The sequence below is a fragment of the Salvelinus alpinus genome, chromosome 5, assembly GCF_045679555.1.
Source record: "Salvelinus alpinus chromosome 5, SLU_Salpinus.1, whole genome shotgun sequence".
NCBI lineage: Eukaryota > Metazoa > Chordata > Actinopteri > Salmoniformes > Salmonidae > Salvelinus > Salvelinus alpinus.
The window spans coordinates 559,437-579,340 of record NC_092090.1 but is presented as its reverse complement, the minus strand read 5'-3'; the positions used below and the strand labels follow the sequence as shown (position 1 = coordinate 579,340).

The 19,904-nt window shown below is 45.9% G+C and overlaps 1 protein-coding gene across 1 annotated transcript in view; it reads left to right on the top strand.

The window, feature by feature from the left end:
* The window catches only part of LOC139575133 (multiple epidermal growth factor-like domains protein 11), a 168,289-nt gene that overhangs the window by 109,366 nt on the left and 39,019 nt on the right, over nucleotides 1–19,904 (top strand). The window contains exons 9-10 of the mRNA XM_071400136.1: nucleotides 5,273–5,436; nucleotides 6,614–6,716. Of these exons, the coding sequence (XP_071256237.1) occupies nucleotides 5,273–5,436; nucleotides 6,614–6,716 (267 nt within the window). The remainder of the gene's footprint in view (nucleotides 1–5,272; nucleotides 5,437–6,613; nucleotides 6,717–19,904) is intronic.

Here is a 19,904-nt window from a genome sequence, read left to right as displayed (position 1 = left end):
AGACAAGCTGTAGTAACTATAGTAACTATATTACCAGACAGACACGCTGTAGTAACTATAGTAACTATATTACCAGACAGACAGACAAGTTGTAGTAACTATAGTAACTATATTACCAGACAGACAAGCTGTAGTATTTATAGTAACTATATTACCAGACAGACAAGCTGTAGTAACTATAGTAACTATATTACCAGACAGACAGACAAGAAGTAGTAACTATAGTAACTATATTACCAGACAGACAAGCTGTAGTAACTATAGTAACTATATTACCAGACAGACACGCTGTAGTAACTATAGTAACTATATTACCAGACAGACAGACAAGCTGTAGTAACTATAGTAACTATATTACCAGACAGACAAGCTGTAGTAACTATAGTAACTATATTACCAGACAGACAAGCTGTAGTAACTATAGTAACTATATTATCAGACAGACAGACAAGCTGTAGTAACTATAGTAACTATATTACCAGACAGACAGACACGCTGTAGTAACTATAGTAACTATATTACCAGACAGACACGTTGTAGTAACTATAGTAACTATATTACCAGACAGAGAAGCTGTAGTAACTATAGTAACTATATTACCAGACCGACAAGCTGTAGTAACTATAGTAACTATATTACCAGACAGACAAGCTGTAGTAACTATAGTAACTATATTACCAGACAGACAAGCTATAGTAACTATATTACCAGACAGACAGACAAGCTGTAGTAACTATAGTAACTATATTACCAGACAGACAGACAAGCTGTTGTAACTATAGTAACTATATTACCAGACAGACAAGCTGTAGTATCTATAGTAACTATATTACCAGACAGACAAGCTGTAGTATCTATAGTAACTATATTACCAGACAGACAAGCTGTAGTAACTATAGTAACTCAATTACTCTTTGCAGTGTAAAGGAACCTACCCAAGAACATTAAACTCAACCCACGAATCACATTCTACTCATGAACAAGGTCCACCAATCAATCAATAGTCCATTAGAATGATGTGGAGACACTAACGATCAGCACTCTATTACAATGTTCTCCTCAGAGAGAGAGGGAGGGAGATAAAGAGAGAGGGAGAGAGAGAGAGAGAGAGAGAGAGAGAGAGAGAGAGAGAGAGAGAGAGAGAGAGCGAGAGAGAGAGAGGGAGTGAGAGAGAGGGAGAGGGAGATAAAGAGAGAGGGAGAGAGAGAGAGAGAGAGAGAGAGAGAGAGAGAGAGAGAGAGAGAGAGAGAGAGAGAGAGAGAGAGAGAGAGAGAGCGAGAGAGGGAGTGAGAGAGAGGGAGAGGGAGATAAAGAGAGAGGGAGATAAAGAGAGAGTGAGAGGGAGATAAAGAGAGAGGGAGATAAAGAGAGAGGGAGAAAGAGAGAGGGAGAGGGAGATAAAGAGAGAGGGAGAGGGAGATAAAAAGAGAGGGAGAGGGAGATAAAGAGAGAGAAAGAGAGGGGGATATAAAGAGAGAGAAAGAGAGAGAGGGGTATATAATGAGAGAGGGAGATAGAGAGAGGGGCATATAAAGAGAGAGGGAGATAGAGAGAGGGGTAAATAAAGAGAGAGGGAGATAGAGAGAGGGGTATATAAAGAGAGAGGGAGATAGAGAGGGGTATATAAAGAGAGAGGGGGAGAGAGAGAGAGAGAGAGAGAGAGAGAGAGGGATATAAAGAGAGAGAAAGAGAGAGGGAGATAGAGAGAGGGGTATATAAAGATAGAGAAAGATAGAGGAAGAGAGAGGGGGATATAAAGAGAGAGAGAGAGAGAGGGGGAGATAAAGAGAGAGGTAGAGGGAGATAAAGAGATAGAGATAAAGAGAGAGAGAGGGAGATACAGAGAGATAGGGAGATAAAGAGAGAGAGAGGGGGATATAAAGAGAGGGGTATATAAAGAGAGAGAGATAGAGAGAGAGAGAGAGGGGGGAGATAAAGAGAGAGAGAGAGGGAGATACAGAGCGAGAGAGGGAGATAAAGAGAGTGAGAAAGGGAGATACAGAGAGAGAGAGATAAAGAGAGTGAGAGAGGGAGATAGAGAGAGAGAGATAGAGAGAGTTAGAGAGAGGGAGATAAAGAGAGAGAGAGAGGGAGATAAAGAGAGAGAGAGAAAGGGAGGGAAAGAGGGAGAAAGAAAGAGAGAGAGAGAGGGAGAAGTGAAGAACTTAACTCTTCCGTTACTTCAGTACTTCTCAATGTCAGCATGTTTAAATATTTACGTGGCTTGGAATCTCCCAGGGAATCATGGGTAATTAAAGACAGACATCAGAGTGGATCTCTGGGAACGACGCTCCGCTCAGCTCCGAAAAGTTCTGAGAGAGAGTGTGGGTGGCTGTCTCAATCCTACAGTCCTCTGATTGCACTGTATAGCGCTCAGATAACTTTTACACACACGTATAATAACCATCATCCTTGACAAAGCTCAGATAACTTCTACATACACACAGACTATAAACAATCTGTTTCATGTGTTCTGCAGACGCTCAGGGATTGATTCTGGAGTGAGAGTGTGGAGTTTAGAGTGAGATGTGATGCACTTTTCTGTTTGCTTGTTGTCCATGAGCCTATTGTCCACCTAAACTGACTTTGGTTGAGCAGAGGTTTTGTCAGGGCTTTCTCTGTATTTTACAGCAGGGGTTTTGTCAGGGCTTTCTCTGTATTTTACTGCATGGCTTTTGTCAGGGCTTTCTCTGTATTTTACTGCATGGCTTTTGTCAGGGCTTTCTCTGTATTTTACTGCAGGGGTTTTGTCAGGGCTTTCTCTGTATTTTACTGCAGGGGTTTTGTCAGGGCTTTCTCTGTATTTTACTGCAGGGGTTTTGTCAGGGCTTTCTCTGTATTTTACAGTATGGGTTTTGTCAGGGCTTTCTCTGTATTTTACTGCAGGGGTTTTGTCAGGGCTTTCTATGTATTTTACAGCATGGGTTTTGTCAGGGCTTTCTCTGTATTTTACAGCAGGGGTTTTGTCAGGGCTTTCTTTGTATTTTACAGCAGGGGTTTTGTCAGGGCTTTCTCTGTATTTTACTGCAGGGGTTTTGTCAGGGCTTTCTCTGTATTTTACTGCAGGGGTTTTGTCAGGGCTTTCTCTGGATTTTACTGCAGAGGTTTTGTCAGGGTTTTCTCTGTATTTTACAGCAGGGGTTTTGTCAGGGCTTTCTCTGTATTTTACAGCACGGGTTTAGTCAAGGCTTTCTCTGTATTTTACAGCAGGGGTTTTGTCAGGGCTTTCTCTGTATTTTACTGCAGGGGTTTTGTCAGGGCTTTCTCTGTATTTTACTGCAGGGGTTTTGTCAGGGCTTTCTCTGTATTTTACTGCAGGGGTTTTGTCAGGGCTTTCTCTGTATTTCACTGCAGGGGTTTTGTCAGGGCTTTCTCTGTATTTTACAGCAGGGGTTTTGTCAGGGCTTTCTCTGTATTTTACTTACAGAGAGTGAAGTTGTGCTGCAGTGTAGAGAGTGAAGTTGTAGATCTGCAGTGTAGAGAGTGAAGTTGTAGATCTGCAGTGTAGAGAGTGAAGTTGTAGATCTGCAGTGTAGAGAGTGAAGTTATAGATCTGCAGTGTAGAGAGTGAAGTTGTAGATCTGCAGTGTAGAGAGTGAAGTTGTAGATCTGCAGTGTAGAGAGTGAAGTTGTAGATCTGCAGTGTAGAGAGTGAAGTTGTAGATCTGCAGTGTAGAGAGTGAAGTTGTAGATCTGTAGATCTGTTCTGTATTCCTGAAAAGCTCATTCATACAGTCACTCAGCACAACTGTTGGATTTATCTGCTACAATTCTGACATTTAACATGGCAGTCCAATTTGTCGTGAAAATGCCATGACAAGGGAGAAAGATTGTTGACGTTTGGTTTGATTGGACCATATTATGAGGTAAATGTGTGGTGATTGGTTGAAATTGCGAACCCTCTTTTTGTACTGCGGTGATGGGTCAGTTTTATGCTGAAATAGTGTGCTGATTGGTCAGTTTTATGCTGAAATAGTGTGCTGATTGGTCAGTTTTATGCTGAAATAGTGTGCTGATTGGTCAGATTTATTATTATTATTTTTATTTTTTTACCCCCTTTTCTCCCCAATTTTCGTGGTATCCAATCGCTAGTAATTACTATCATGTCTCATCGCTACAACTCCCGTACGGGCTCGGGAGAGACGAAGGTCGAAAGCCATGCGTCCTCCGAAACACAACCCAATCAAGCCGCACTGCTTCTTAACACAGCGCGCCTCCAACCCGGAAGCCAGCCGCACCAATGTGTCGGAGGGAACACCGTGCACCTGGCCACCTTGGTAAGCGCGCACTGCGCCCGGCCCGCCACAGGAGTCGCTGGAGCGCGATGAGACAAGGATATCCCTACCGGCCAAACCCTCCCTAATCCGGACGACGCTAGGCCAATTGTGCGTCGCCCCACGGACCTCCCGGTCACGGCCGGCTGCGACAGAGCCTGGGCGCGAACCCAGAGACTCTGGTGGCACAGCTAGCGCTGCGATGCAGTGCTCTATACCACTGCGCCACCCGGGAGATGATTGGTCAGTTTTATGCTGAAATAGTGTGCTGATTGGTCAGTTTTATGCTGAAATAGTGTGCTGATTGGTCAGTTTTATGATGAAATAGTGTGCTGATTGGTCAGTTTTACGCTGAAATAGTATGCTGATTGGTCAGTTTTATGCTGAAATAGTATGCTGATTGGTCAGTTTTATGCTGAAATAGTGTGCTGATTGGTAAAATTTACAAGCCCTCACATAATATGCAGAGAGCATTGTTGATTTTGTCAAAAATGTTGCGATTTCAGAATTGAGGAATCCTTCAGGGACCGGTAACTGGAACCTCTTCCTCTTCCTCATCCTCTCCTTCTACCCTCTTTCCCCTCTCCTCTTCCTCATTCTCTCCTTCTACCCTCTTTCCCCTCTCCTCTTCCTCATTCTCTCCTTCTACCCTCTTTCCCCTCTCCTCTTCCTCTTCCTCATTCTCTCCTTCTACCCTCTTTCCCCTCTCCTCTTCCTCTTCCTCATTCTCTCCTTCTACCCTCTTTCCCCTCTCCTCTTCCTCATTCTCTCCTTCTACCCTCTTTCCCCTCTCCTCTTCCTCTTCCTCTTCCTCATTCTCTCCTTCTACCCTCTTTCCCCTCTCCTCTTCCTCATTCTCTCCTTCTACCCTCTTTCCCCTCTTCTCTTCCTCATTCTCTCCTTCTACACTCTTTCCCCTCTCCTCTTCCTCATTCTCTCCTACCCTCTTTCCCCTCTCCTCTTGCCACCCTTCCTCCCACTCCTCCTGTCCTCTCCAGGTTGGCAGGGTGTGGATTGTACCATCTCGTGCTCCAGTGATACCTGGGGCCTGAACTGTAATCAGACGTGTCTGTGTGCCAACGGGGCGGCCTGTGACCCGGGCAATGGAACCTGTACCTGCGACCCCGGCTGGATGGACGATTACTGTGACACAACCTGTCCCGTGAGTAAGAGAGAGAGAGAGGTAGAGAGAGGTAGAGAGAGGTAGAGAGAGAGAGAGAGAGAGAGAGAGATAGAGAGACAGAGAGAGAGACAGACAGAGAGAGAGAGAGAGAGACAGAGACAGAGACAGAGACAGAGAGAGAGTAAGAGAGAGAGAGAGAGAGACAGAGACAGAGAGAGAGAGTAAGAGAGAGAGTAAGAGAGAGAGAGAGCGAGAGTAAGAGAGAGAGAGAGAGAGAGAGAGAGAGAGAGAGAGAGAGAGAGAGAGATCAAACAAATCACTTTGTATTTGTCACATGCGCCGAATAAAACTGGTGTAGACTTTACCGTGAAATGCTCGCTTACGAGCCCTTCCCAATGATACAGAATATAGTAACTCAAGAGGAATAAAATGAAATACACAAGACTAGAGCTATTTTCCGTAGCTGTTTACATTCCACCACAGTCAGAGGCTGGCACTAAGACAGCATTGAATGAGCTGCATTCTGCCATTAGCAAACAAGAGAACGTTCACCCAGAGGCGGCGCTCCTAGTGGCCGGAGACTTTAATGCAGGGAAACTTAAATACAGGCACTGAGCTAAAGGCTAAAGGACTCTAACCTGGAAGCTTATAAGAAATCCCGCTATGCCCTCCGACGAACCATCAAACAGGCAAAGCATCAATACAGGACTAAGATCGAATCGTACTACACCAGCTCTGACGCTCGTCGGATGTAGCAGGGCTTGCAAACCATTACAAACTACTACAAAGAGAAGCACAGCCGAGAGCTGCCCAGTAACACGAGCCTACCAGACGAGCTAAACTACTTCTATGCTCGGTTCGAGGCAAATAACACTGAAATATGCATGAGAGCACCAGCTGTTCTGGAAGACTGTGTGATCACGCTCTCTGCAGCCGATGTGAGTAAGACCTTTAAACAGGTCAACATTCACAAGGCCGCAGGGCCAGATGGATTACCAGGATGTGTACTCTGAGCATTCGCTGACCAACTGGCAAGTGTCTTCACTCCCATTTTCAACCTCTTCCTGTCTTCCTGTCTGAGTCTGTAATACCAACATGTTTTAAGCAGACCGCCATAGTGCCTGTGCCAAAGAACACAAAGGGAAACGTATAAGCCTATATACAGTATATGAGTGTAAAGTTTATTTTGGTGTAATGTTAACGTTGCTGTTTACAGGAGGGCACGTATGGAGAACAGTGTCGAGAGCAGTGTGACTGTATCCATGCCGATGGCTGTGACCCTGTGAGAGGCGACTGTCGCTGTCTGGCTGGATGGACTGGTGAGTTAGGCAGTAGTACTCCCTACAGTCTAACTAATGTTGTGCTCTAATGACAACGTACACACATTGTCATATAACTTGCATTTTTTTTTTTGTTTATCTTCATATTTACATTAATAAAGATACTGGTGTGAATTGAATCCACTAATGAACCATCTGTAGCTGAGAAAGTGGACTCTGAGCAATAACCTGATGAATATGGAAGATGCCTCTTGATTCAACGCTCGAGGGGGACATTACAGAGTCAGAACATCGAGACCAGTTTCAATACTTTCTAGAAACTTCACAGAGAGAAGATCGATACATTCATGATATCAAAGGACGAATGTTTACGCCAAAAAAATGTAAATACTTCACAAATGAATTATGCAATTTGGAGTAGTATTTGATTTGTCTGTTCTGATGATCTGTTCATTTCTCTTCAGTTGTAATTACTAAATATGTTTCAGAATATCAAGTAATGTACATGATTATTGTGACGCTTGTGGTTTTCGATGTGATCTACCATAGCATTGGCTGTAGTCTGAGTTTCATGTCCTTTGGTCGTCTCGTGGACTTCCACATAGAGCCTAAAATATTTCACCTTGTGACGGGTGCAAAATGAGTTGCTACGTTGTTGATTATTTACAGTATCCACCACACATCCCTCCAGCTGCACGGCTTCAACCATGTTCCCAATTCACCACACACACCTATTAGTAATGTTTTGTCATTTCATTAACTTCTCTGGGATATGTGGGACGCTAACGTCCCACTTGGCCAAAAGCCAGTCAAAATGCAGAGCGCCAAATTAAAATAAATTACTATAAAAATCTAACTTTCATGAAATCACACATGAAAGACACCAAATTAAAGCTACACATGTTGTGAATCCAGCCAACATGTCTGATTTCAAAAAGGATATACGGCGAAAGCACACCAAACGATTATGTTAGGTCAGTGCATAGCCACCAAAAAACACAGACATTTTTCCAGCCAAAGAGAGGAGTAACAAAAAGCAGAAATAGAGATCAAATTAATCACTAACCTTTGATGATCTTCATCAGATGACACTCATAGGACTTCATGTTACACAATACATGTATGTTTTGTTCGGTAAAGTTCATATTTATATCCAAAAATCTGAGTTTAGGCGGGACGCTACTGTCTCACTTGGCCAAAAGCCAGAGAAAATGCAGAGCGCCATATTCAAATAAATTACTATAAAAATCTAACTTTCATTAAATCACACATGAAAGATACCAAATTAAAGCTACACTGGTTGTGAATCCAGCCAACATGTCAGAATTCAAATAGGCTTTTCGGCGAAAGCAAACGATGCTATTATCTGAGTTAGCAACAGAGTAAACAAAGAGAGAGAAACATATTTCAACCATGCAGGCGCGACACAAAATGCAGAAATAAAAAATATAATTCATGCCTTACCTTTGACGAGCTTCTGTTGTTGGCACTCCAATATGTCCCATAAACATCACAAATGGTCCTTTCGTTCGATTAATTCCGTCGATATATATCCAAAATGTCCATTTATTTGGCGCATTTGATCCAGAAAATCACTGGTTCCAACTTGTGAAACTTGACTACAAAATATCTCAAAAGTTACCTGTAAACTTTGCCAAAACATTTCAAACTACTTTTGTAATACAACTTTAGGTATTTTTTAACGTAAATAATCAATACAATTGAAGACGGGATGATCTGTGTTCAATACAGGATTAAAAAAAACTGTAGCCAGCTTTCTGGTCATGCGCCTCTAACAAACAGGACACAACAAGTGACCCTGATTCAAAATGGCCGTACTTCTTCATTACACAAAGGAAAAACCTTCAACCAATTTCTAAAGAGTGTTGACATCCAGTGGAAGCGGTAGGAACTGCAAGAAGGTCAATTAGAAATCTGTATTCCCAATGAAAATCCATTGAAAAGAGAAAAAAAAAAATCTGAATGGTTTGTCTTCGGGGTTTCGCCTGCTAAATAAGTTATGTTATACTCACAGACATGATTCAAACAGTTTTAGAAACGTCAGAGTGTTTTCTATCCAAATCTACTAACAATATGCATATCTTATCTTCTGGGGATGAGTAGCTGGCAGTTGAATTTGGGTATGCTTTTCATCGAAACGTGAAAATGCTGCCCCCTATCCTAGAGAAGTTTTAACCAAGGACAACCCTAATAACAACAACAATAATAATAACAATAATAGTAACAATAATAACACCAACAATAATAACAATAACAATAATAACACCAACAATAATAACAATAATAATAACACCAACAATAATAACAACAATGATAACAATAATAATAATAATAGCAATAATAACAATAATACTAGTAACAATAATAACAACAACCATACTAGTAACAATAATAATAACAATAATAGTAACACTAATAATACTAACAATAATAACACTGGCAATAATAACAATAATAATAATAATAATAATAAGTATAATAACAACAATAATACTACCAATAATAACACTAATAATACTAATAATAAAAACACTAACAATGATAACAATACTTACACCAATAATACCAACAATAATAACAATACTAACAATGATAATACTAACAATAACAATACCAGCACTAATAATACTACCAATAGTGATATTAGTAATAACAATAATACTAATAACAATACTAATAATAATAATGCTACTAACAATAATAATAACAATCGTATTAATAACAATAATAATAACAATAATAATAATAACAACAATACAAATAATAATACTAGTAACAATAATAATAACAATACTAATAATAATAATGCTACTAACAATAATAATAACAATCATATTAATAACAATAATAATAACAATAATAATAATAACAATCATATTAATAACAATAATAATAACAATAATAATAATAACAACAATACAAATAATAATAATACTACTAACAATAATAATAACCATGATATTAATAATAATAATAATAAAAATAATAATAACAATAATAATAATAACAATAATAATAATAGCAATAACAATAATACTAACAATAACAGCAATAATAATAATAATAATAGATGGCCATGAGTCTGAGTGTGAGCCGTCAGTCTGTCCATTGCATCATCATGAGACTCTGCAGGGTTTCAGTCAGAGCCACAGTAATGAATGAGAATCATGGCCGGTCTGATGAGGCTGGTGGCTCTGATGAGGCTGGTGGCTCTGATGTCAAAGTCACAGCATTTGAGGGTGAAGGAGGTTTAGGATCATTAGAAAGAGTATTATCTGCAGAATGACTAATGGAGGGGGGTGAGAAGGAGAGGTGGAGAGAGGTGGAGAGGAGAGGAGAGAAGTGGAGAGGACAGAGGTGAAAAGGAGAGTTGGAGAGAGGTGGAAAGGAGAGGAGAGTAGTGGAGAGGACAGGTGAAAAGGAGAGGTGGAGAGAGGTGGAGAGGAGAGAAGAGAATATGAGAGCAGAGGGAGGAGAGGAGAGAGTAGGAGAGGAGAGGTGGAGAGGAGAGGAGAGGTGGAGGAGGAGAGGAGAGAATATGAGAGCAGAGGGAGGAGAGGAGAGAGTAGGAGAGGAGAGGAGAGAGTAGCAGAGGAGAGGTGTAGAGGAGAGGAGAGGTGGAGGAGGAGAGGAGAGGATATGAGAGCAGAGAGAGGAGAGGAGAGAGGTGGATAAGAGTGGAGAGAAGTGGAGAGGATAGAGATGAAAAGGAGAGGTGGAGAGGAGAGAAGAGGTGGAGGAGGAGATGAGAGAATATGAGAGCAGAGGGAGGAGAGGAGAGAGTAGGAGAGGAGAGGAGAGAGTAGCAGAGGAGAGGTGGAGAGGAGAGGAGAGGTGGAGGAGGAGAGGAGAGGATATGAGAGCAGAGGGAGGAGAGGAGAGAGTAGCAGAGGAGAGGTGGAGGAGGAGAGGAGAGAATATGAGAGCAGAGGGAGGAGAGGAGAGAGTAGGAGAGGAGAGGAGAGGAGAGGAGAGAGTAGCAGAGGAGAGGTGGAGAGGAGAGGAGAGAGGTGGAGAGAGAAGCTCCCTGTCCTGCACAGTGCTGTGTGCTATTGGGACTGCATAGTATGTCACAGGGTCCCTGCTCCACACTGCTCCCTGCACACACACACTCTTTCTAGTGTGTGTGTGCGGTTCCCTGTACCTCTCTACCATTAGGACTGCTGTATGGGGGGACAGGGACAAGGATGGATGTCAGAGGAAGGATCAGGATTGGGTCTGGACTGTTTAGAATCCCAACGGGGAATGGCTGCAGTATAACGACAGACTGAGGTGAAGCCGGGACCCCAGGGCTGATTCATACCTGGAATACAACTGGCAGGATGGTTCTCTTCTCTCCTCTGGATTTCATAAACACTCTGGGGTCCTGAGTGATGAGGGGCTGCCCAAAGATAATGCCTGAAGAGAGATCTAGTAGGGCTAGATGGGTACAGGACGATAACATTGCGGAGGAAGAAAGAGGAATTTTGGGATTGGATAGCAAAGCTGTTTTAAAGTGAAATACTACCTCCTCTGGTGAAATGCACTGTGCTTAGGTGTGACATTTCAAATGAATTAATATGAACAGGTTTTTTGTTGTTGTCCCGCTGTGAGAAGCCTTCAAGGTTTTCCAATGGCAGACAGCATAACCAACACTCAGCAGGAGATCAGCAGCCTCTTCTGTAAATCAAATCAAATCAAATTTTATTAGTCACATACACATGGTTAGCAGATGTTAATGCGAGTGTAGCGAAATGCTTGTGCTTCTAGTTCCGACAATGCAGTAATAACCAACAAGTAATCTAACCTAACAATTCCACAACTACTACCTTATACACACACACAAGTGTAAAGGGATAAAGAATATGTACATAAAGATATATGAATGAGTGGTGGTACAGAACGGCATGGCAAGATGCAGTAGATGGTATAGAGTACGGTATATACATATGAGATGAGTACTGTAGGGTATGTAAACATAAAGTGGCATAGTTTAAAGTGGCTAGTGGTACATGTATTACATAAAGATGGCAAGATGCAGTAGATGATATAGAGTACAGTATATACATATGAGATGGGTAATGTAGGGTATGTAAACATTATATTAAGTGGCATTGTTTAAAGTGGCTAGTGGTACATTTTTACATAATTTCCATCAATTCCCATTTTTAAAGTGGCTGGAGTTGAGTCAGTATGTTGGCAGCGGCCGCTAAATGTTAGTGGTGGCTGTTTAACAGTCTGATGGCCTTGAGATAGAAGCTGTTTTTCAGTCTCTCGGTCCCTGCTTTGATGCACCTGTACTGACCTCGCCTTCTGGATGATAGCGGGGTGAACAGGCAGTGGCTTGGGTGGTTGTTGTCCTTGATGATCTTTATGGCCTTCCTGTGACATCGGGTGGTGTAGGTGTCCTGGAGGGCAGGTAGTTTGCCCCCGGTGGTGCGTTCTGCAGACCTCACTACCCTCTGGAGAGCCTTACGGTTGTGGGCGGAGCAGTTGCCGTACCAGGCGGTGATACAGCCCGACAGGATGCTCTCGATTGTGCATCTGTAGAAGTTTGTGAGTGCTTTTGGTGACAAGCCGAATTTCTTCAGCCTCCTGAGGTTGAAGAGGCGCTGCTGCGCCTTCTTCACAACGCTGTCTGTGTGGGTGGACCAATTCAGTTTGTCCGTGATGTGTACACCGAGGAACTTAAAACTTTCCACCTTCTCCACTACTGACCCGTCGATGTGGATAGGGGGGTGCTCCCTCTGCTGTTTCCTGAAGTCCACAATCATCTCCTTTGTTTTGTTGACGTTGAGTGTGAGGTTATTTTCCTGACACCACACTCCGAGGGCCCTCACCTCCTCCCTGTAGGCCGTCTCGTCGTTGTTGGTAATCAAGCCTACCACTGTAGTGTCATCCGCAAACTTGATGATTGAGTTGGAGGCGTGCATGGCCACGCAGTCGTGGGTGAACAGGGAGTACAGGAGAGGGCTCAGAACGCACCCTTGTGGGGCCCCAGTGTTGAGGATCAGCGGGGTGGAGATGTTGTTACCTACCCTCACCACCTGGGGGCGGCCCGTCAGGAAGTCCAGGACCCAGTTGCACAGGGCGGGGTCGAGACCCAGGGTCTCGAGCTTGATGACGAGTTTGGAGGGTACTATGGTGTTAAATGCTGAGCTGTAATCGATGAACAGCATTCTCACATGGGTATTCCTCTTGTCCAGATGGGTTAGGGCAGTGTGCAGTGTGGTTGCGATTGCGTCGTCTGTGGACCTATTGGGTCGGTAAGCAAATTGGAGTGGGTCTAGGGTGTCCGGTAGGGTGGAGGTGATATGGTCCTTGACTAGTCTCTCAAAGCACTTCATGATGACGGAAGTGAGTGCTACGGGGCGGTAGTCGTTTAGCTCAGTTACCTTAGCTTTCTTGGGAACAGGAACAATGGTGGCCCTCTTGAAGCATGTGGGAACAGCAGACTGGGATAAGGATTGATTGAATATGTCCGTAAACACACCAGCCAGCTGGTCTGCGCATGCTCTGAGGACGCGGCTGGGAATGCCGTCTGGGCCTGCAGCCTTGCGAGGGTTAACACGTTTAAATGTTTTACTCACCTCGGCTGCAGTGAAGGAGAGCCCGCAGGTTTTGGTAGGGGGCCGTGTCAGTGGCACTGTATTGTCCTCAAAGCGGGCAAAAAAGTTGTTTAGCCTGTCTGGGAGCAAGACATCCTGGTCCGCGACGGGGCTGGTTTTCTTTTTGTAATCCGTGATTGACTGTAGACCCTGCCACATACCTCTTGTGTCTGAGCTGTTGAATTGCGACTCGATTTTGTCTCTGTACTGGGACTTAGCCTGTTTGATTGCCTTGCGGAGAGAATAGCTACACTGTTTGTATTCGGTCATGCTTCCGGTCACCTTGCCCTGGTTAAAAGCAGTGGTTCGCGCTTTCAGTTTCACGCGAATGCTGCCGTCAATCCACGGTTTCTGGTTTGGGAATGTTTTAATCGTTGCTGTGGGTACGACATCGTCAATGCACTTCCTAATGAACTCGCTCACCGAATCAGCATATTCGTCAATATTGTTGTTGGACGCAATGCGGAACATATTCCAATCCGCGTGATCGAAGCAGTCTTGAAGCGTGGATTCAGATTGGTCGGACCAGCGTTGAACAGACCTGAGCGCGGGAGCTTGTTGTTTTAGTTTCTGTTTGTAGGCTGGAATCAACAAAATGGAGTCGTGGTCAGCTTTTCCGAAAGGGGGGCGGGGGAGGGCCTTATATGCGTCGCGGAAATTAGTATAACAATGATCTAGGGTTTTTCCAGCCCTGGTAGCACAATCGATATGCTGATAGAATTTAGGGAGTTTTGTTTTTAGATTAGCCTTGTTAAAATCCCCAGCTACGATGAATGCAGCCTCAGGGTGTGTGGTTTCCAGTTTACAAAGAGTCAGATAAAGTTCGTTCAGGGCCATCGATGTGTCTGCTTGGGGGGGAATATATACGGCTGTGATTATGATTGAAGAGAATTCCCTTGGTAGATAATGCGGTCGACATTTGATTGTGAGGAGTTCTAGATCAGGTGAACAGAATGACTTGAGTTCCTGTGTGTTGTTATGATGATCACACCACGTCTCGTTAATCATAAGGCATACCCCCCCGCCCCTCTTCTTACCAGAAAGATGTTTGTTTCTGTCGGCGCGATGCATGAAGAAACCAGCTGGCTGCACCGACTCCGTTAGCGTCTCTTGAGTTAGCCATGTTTCCGTGAAGCAGAGCACGTTGCAATCCCTGATGTCTCTCTGGAATGCTACCCGTGCTCGGATTTCATCAACCTTATTGTCAAGAGACTGGACATTGGCGAGTAGTATGCTAGGGAGTGGAGCGCGATGTGCCCGTCTCCGAAGCCTGACCACGAGACCGCCTCGTTTGCCCCTTTTACGGCGTCGCACAGGGTCGCCGGCTGGGATCAGATCCATTGTATTGGGTGGAAGGCAAAACACTGGATCCGTTTCGGGAAAGTCATATTCCTGGTAGGAACGATGATGAGTTGACGTTAATCGTATATTCAGTAGTTCCTCCCGACTGTATGTAATGAAACCTAAGATTACCTGGGGTACCGATGTAAGAAATAACACATAAATAAACAAAATACTGCATATTTTCCAAGGAACGCGAAGCGAGGCGGCCATCTCTTTTCGGCGCCGGAAGTAGATGTAAAAGAGCTCTCTGAGTTTCTGAGTACTGTCATTATGGATGGTCTGTCTGAGTACTGTCATTATGAATGGTCTGTCTGAGTACTGTCATTATGAATGGTCTGTCTGAGTACTGTCATTATGAATGGTCTGTCTGAGTACTGTCATTATGAATGGTCTGTCTGAGTACTGTCATTATGAATGGTCTGTCTGAGTACTGTCATTATGAATGGTCTGTCTGAGTACTGTCATTATGAATGGTCTGTCTGAGTACTGTCATTATGAATAGTCTGTCTGAGTACTGTCATTATGAATGGTCTGTCTGAGTACTGTCATTATGAATGGTCTGTCTGAGTACTGTCATTATGAATGGTCTGTCTGAGTACTGTCATTATGAATGGTCTGTCTGAGTACTGTCATTATGAATGGTCCCTCTACCCATCCCTCTACCTATCCCTCTACCCATCCCTCCATCCCTCTACCCATCCCTCTACCCATCCCTCTACCTATCCCTCTACCCATCCCTCTACCCTCCCCTCTACCTATCCCTCTACCCTCCCCTCTACCTATCCGTCTACCTATCCGTCTACCTACCCTCTACCCATCCCTCTACCCATCCCTCTACCCATCCCTCAACCCATCCCTCTACCTATCCGTCTACCTATCCCTCTACCCATCCCTCTACCCATCCCTCAACCCATCCCTCTACCTATCCGTCTACCTATCCGTCTACCCATCCCTCTACCCATCCCTCTACCCATCCCTCTACCTATCCCTCTACCCATCCCTCTACCCATCCCTCTACCTATCCGTCTACCCATCCCTCTACCCATCCCTCTACCCATCCCTCTACCCATCCCTCTACCTATCTGTCTACCCATCCCTCTACCTATCCCTCTACCCATCCCTCTACCTATCCCTCTACCTATCCCTCTACCCATCCCTCTACCTATCCCTCTACCCATCCGTCTACCCATCCCTCCATCTCTCTACCTATCCGTCTACCCATCCCTCTACCCATCCGTCTACCCATCCCTCCATCTCTCTACCTATCCGTCTACCCATCCCTCTACCTATCCGTCTACCCATCCCTCTACCCATCCCTCTACCCATCCCTCTACCTATCCCTCTACCCATCCCTCTACCCATCCCTCTACCTATCTGTCTACCCATCACTCTACCTATCCGTCTACCCATCCCTCTACCCATCCCTCTACCTATCCCTCTACCCATCCCTCTACCTATCCCTCTACCCATCCCTCTACCTATCCCTCTACCTATCCGTCTACCTATCCCTCTACCCATCCCTCTACCCATCCCTCTACCTATCCCTCTACCCATCCCTCTACCTATCCCTCTACCCATCCCTCTACCTATCCGTCTACCCATCCCTCTACATATCCATCTACCCATCCGTCTACCTATCCCTCCATCCCTCTACCCATCCCTCTACCTATCCGTCTACCCATCCCTCCATCCCTCTACCCGTCTACCCATCCCTCCATCCCTCTACCTACCCATCTACCCATCCCTCCATCCCTCTACCCATCCCTCTACCTATCCATCTACCTATCCCTCTACCCATCCCTCTACCCAACCCTCTACCCCATCCGTCTACCCATCCGTCTACCCATCCCTCTACCCATCCCTCTACCCATCCCTCTACCCATCCCTCTACCCATCCCTCTACCCGTCTACCCATCCCTCCATCCCTCTACCTACCCGTCTACCCATCCCTCCATCCCTCTACCCATCCCTCTACCTATCCGTCTACCTATCCCTCTACCCATCCCTCTACCCATCCCTCTACCTATCCGTCTACCTATCCCTCTACCCATCCCTCTACCTATCCCTCTACCTATCCGTCTACCTATCCCTCTACCCATCCCTCTACCTATCCCTCTACCCAACCCTCTACCCCATCCCTCTACCCATCCCTCTACCCATTCCTCTACCCATCCATCTACCCAACCCTCTACCTATCCTTCTACCTATCCGTCTACCTATCCCTCTACCCATCCCTCTACCTATCCGTCTACCTATCCCTCTACCCATCCCTCTACCTATCCGTCTACCTATCCCTCTACCCATCCCTCTACCTATCCTTCTACCTATCCGTCTACCTATCCCTCTACCCATCCCTCTACCTATCCCTCTACCCAACCCTCTACCCCATCCCTCTACCCATCCCTCTACCCAACCCTCTACCTATCCCTCTACCCATCCCTCTACCCATCCCTCTACCCATCCCTCTACCCAACCCTCTACCTATCCCTCTACCCATCCCTCTACCCATCCCTCTACCTAACCCTCTACCTATCCCTCTACCCATCCCTCTACCCATCCCTCTACCTAACCCTCTACCCATCCCTCTACCCATCCCTCTACCTAACCCTCTACCCATCCCTCTACCCATCCCTCTACCCATCCCTCTACCTATCTGTCTACCCATCCCTCTACTCATCCCTCTACCCACCCCTCTACCTATCCCTCTACCCATCCCTCTACCTATCCCTCTACCTATCCGTCTACCTATCCCTCTACCCATCCCTCTACCTACCCGTCTACCCATCCCTCTACCCATCCGTCTACCTATCCCTCTACCCTTCCCTCTACCTATCCCTCTACCCATCCCTCTACCTATCCGTCTACCTATCCCTCTACCCATCCCTCTACCCAACCCTCTACCCCATCCCTCTACCCATCCCTCTACCCATCCCTCTACCTATCCGTCTACCTATCCCTCCATCCCTCTCCCTCCATCCCTCTACCCACCCCTCTACCTATCCCTCTACCCATCCCTCTACCCAACCCTCTACCCCATCCCTCTACCCCATCCCTCTACCCATCCCTCTACCCATCCCTCTACCCATCCCTCTACCCATCCCCCTACCCAACCCTCTACCCCATCCCTCTACCCCATTCCTCTACCCTATCCCTCTACCCATCCCTCTACCCATCCCTCTACCCATCCCTCTACCCATCCGTCTACCTATCCGTCTACCCATCCGTCTACCCATCCCTCCATCCCTCTACCCGTCTACCCATCCCTCCATCCCTCTACCCATCCCTCTACCTATCCGTCTACCTATCCCTCTACCAATCCCTCTACCTATCCCTCTACCTATCCGTCTACCTATCCCTCTACCCATCCCTCTACCTACCCGTCTACCCATCCCTCTACCTATCCCTCTACCCATCCCTCTACCCAACCCTCTACCCCATCCCTCTACCCATCCCTCTACCTATCCCTCTACCTATCCGTCTACCTATCCCTCTACCCATCCTCCATCCCTCTACTCATCCCTCTACCCATCCCTCTACCTATCCGTCTACCTATCCCTCTACCCATCCCCCTACCCAACCCTCTACCCCATCCCTCTACCCCATTCCTCTACCCTATCCCTCTACCCATCCCTCTACCCATTCCTCTACCCATCCCTCTACCCAACCCTCTACCCATCCCTCCCTCCATCCCTCTACCTATCCGTCTACCCATCCCTCTACCCATCCCTCTACCCATCCCTCTACCCATCCCTCTATCTATCCGTCTACCCATCCCTCTACCCATACCTCTACCCATCCCTCTACCTATCCGTCTACCCATCCGTCTACCTATCCCTCTACCCATCCCTCTACCCATCCCTCTACCTATCCCTCCATCCCTCTACCTAAATCTCTACCTATCCCTCTACCCATCCCTCTACCCATCCGTCTACCTATCCCTCTACCCATCCCTCTACCTATCCCTCTACCCATCCCTCTACCCATCCCTCTACCCATCCGTCTACCTATCCCTCTACCCATCCGTCTACCTATCCCTCTACCCATCCCTCTACCCATCCCTCTACCTATCCGTCTACCCATCCCTCTACCCATCCCTCCATCCCTCCATCTCTCCATCTCTCCACCTCATCTCTGCGGTACGTAGGAGTTCCAGTCTAGATTCCTCTGGTCTTCATAGACCCAGCAGGTTATAGACAGATCTGTTTTATTAATGATGTTATAATGGCTGAAGCCCACTCACATATTCTCTCTCTGTTCTGTCAGAGCAACTTCTAATGAGTCTGGAACAGAGGGGACAGCTTGAAAGAGTGTGGAGTTCTGGGAGTTTCAGGAGTGTGGGTGTGGGTGTGTGTGTGGGGGTGTGTGGGTGTGGGTGTGTGTGGGTGTGTGTGGGTGTGGGTGTTTGGGTGTGGGTGTGGGTGTGGGTGTGTGTGAGTGTGGGTGTGGGTGTGTGGGTGTGGGTGTGGGTGTGGGTGTGAGTGTGAGTGTATTAGACTCAGGGATTCTGCTCTAGTTGAATCCCCAGTGAGTCCTCAGTTCTTCAGCCCAGTCCTGCTGAGACAGACTACACACACACACACACACACACACACACACACACACACACACACACACACACACACACACACACACACACACACACACACACACACACACACACACACACACACACACAATTTGAGAAGCACTGCTAATGCTACCAATGCCATCTCTCCCTGGGAATCTACCTTTCTCCATCTCTCCATCTCTCCCTGGGACTCTACCTTTCTCCATCTCTCCCTGGGACTCTACCTTTCTCCATCTCTCCCTGGGACTCTACCTTTCTCCATCTCTCCCTGGGACTCTACCTTTCTCCATCTCTCCCTGGGACTCTACCTTCCTGTTTCATTTAGTTCTGTCTCTCCCTGGGACTCTACCTTCCTGTTTCATTTAGTTCTGTCTCTCCCTGGGACTCTACCTTCCTGTTTCATTTAGTTCTGTCTCTCCCTGGGACTCTACCTTTCTCCATCTCTCCATCTCTCCCTGGGACTCTACCTTCCTGTTTCATTTAGTTCTGTCTCTCCCTGGGGCTCTACCTTCCTGTTTCATTTAGTTCTGTCTCTCCCTGGGGCTCTACCTTCCTGTTTCATTTAGTTCTGTCTCTCCCTGGGACTCTACCTTCCTGTTTCATTTAGTTCTGTCTCTCCCTGGGACTCTACCTTTCTCCATCTCTCCCTGGGACTCTACCTTCCTGTTTCATTTAGTTCTGTCTCTCCCTGGGACTCTACCTTCCTGT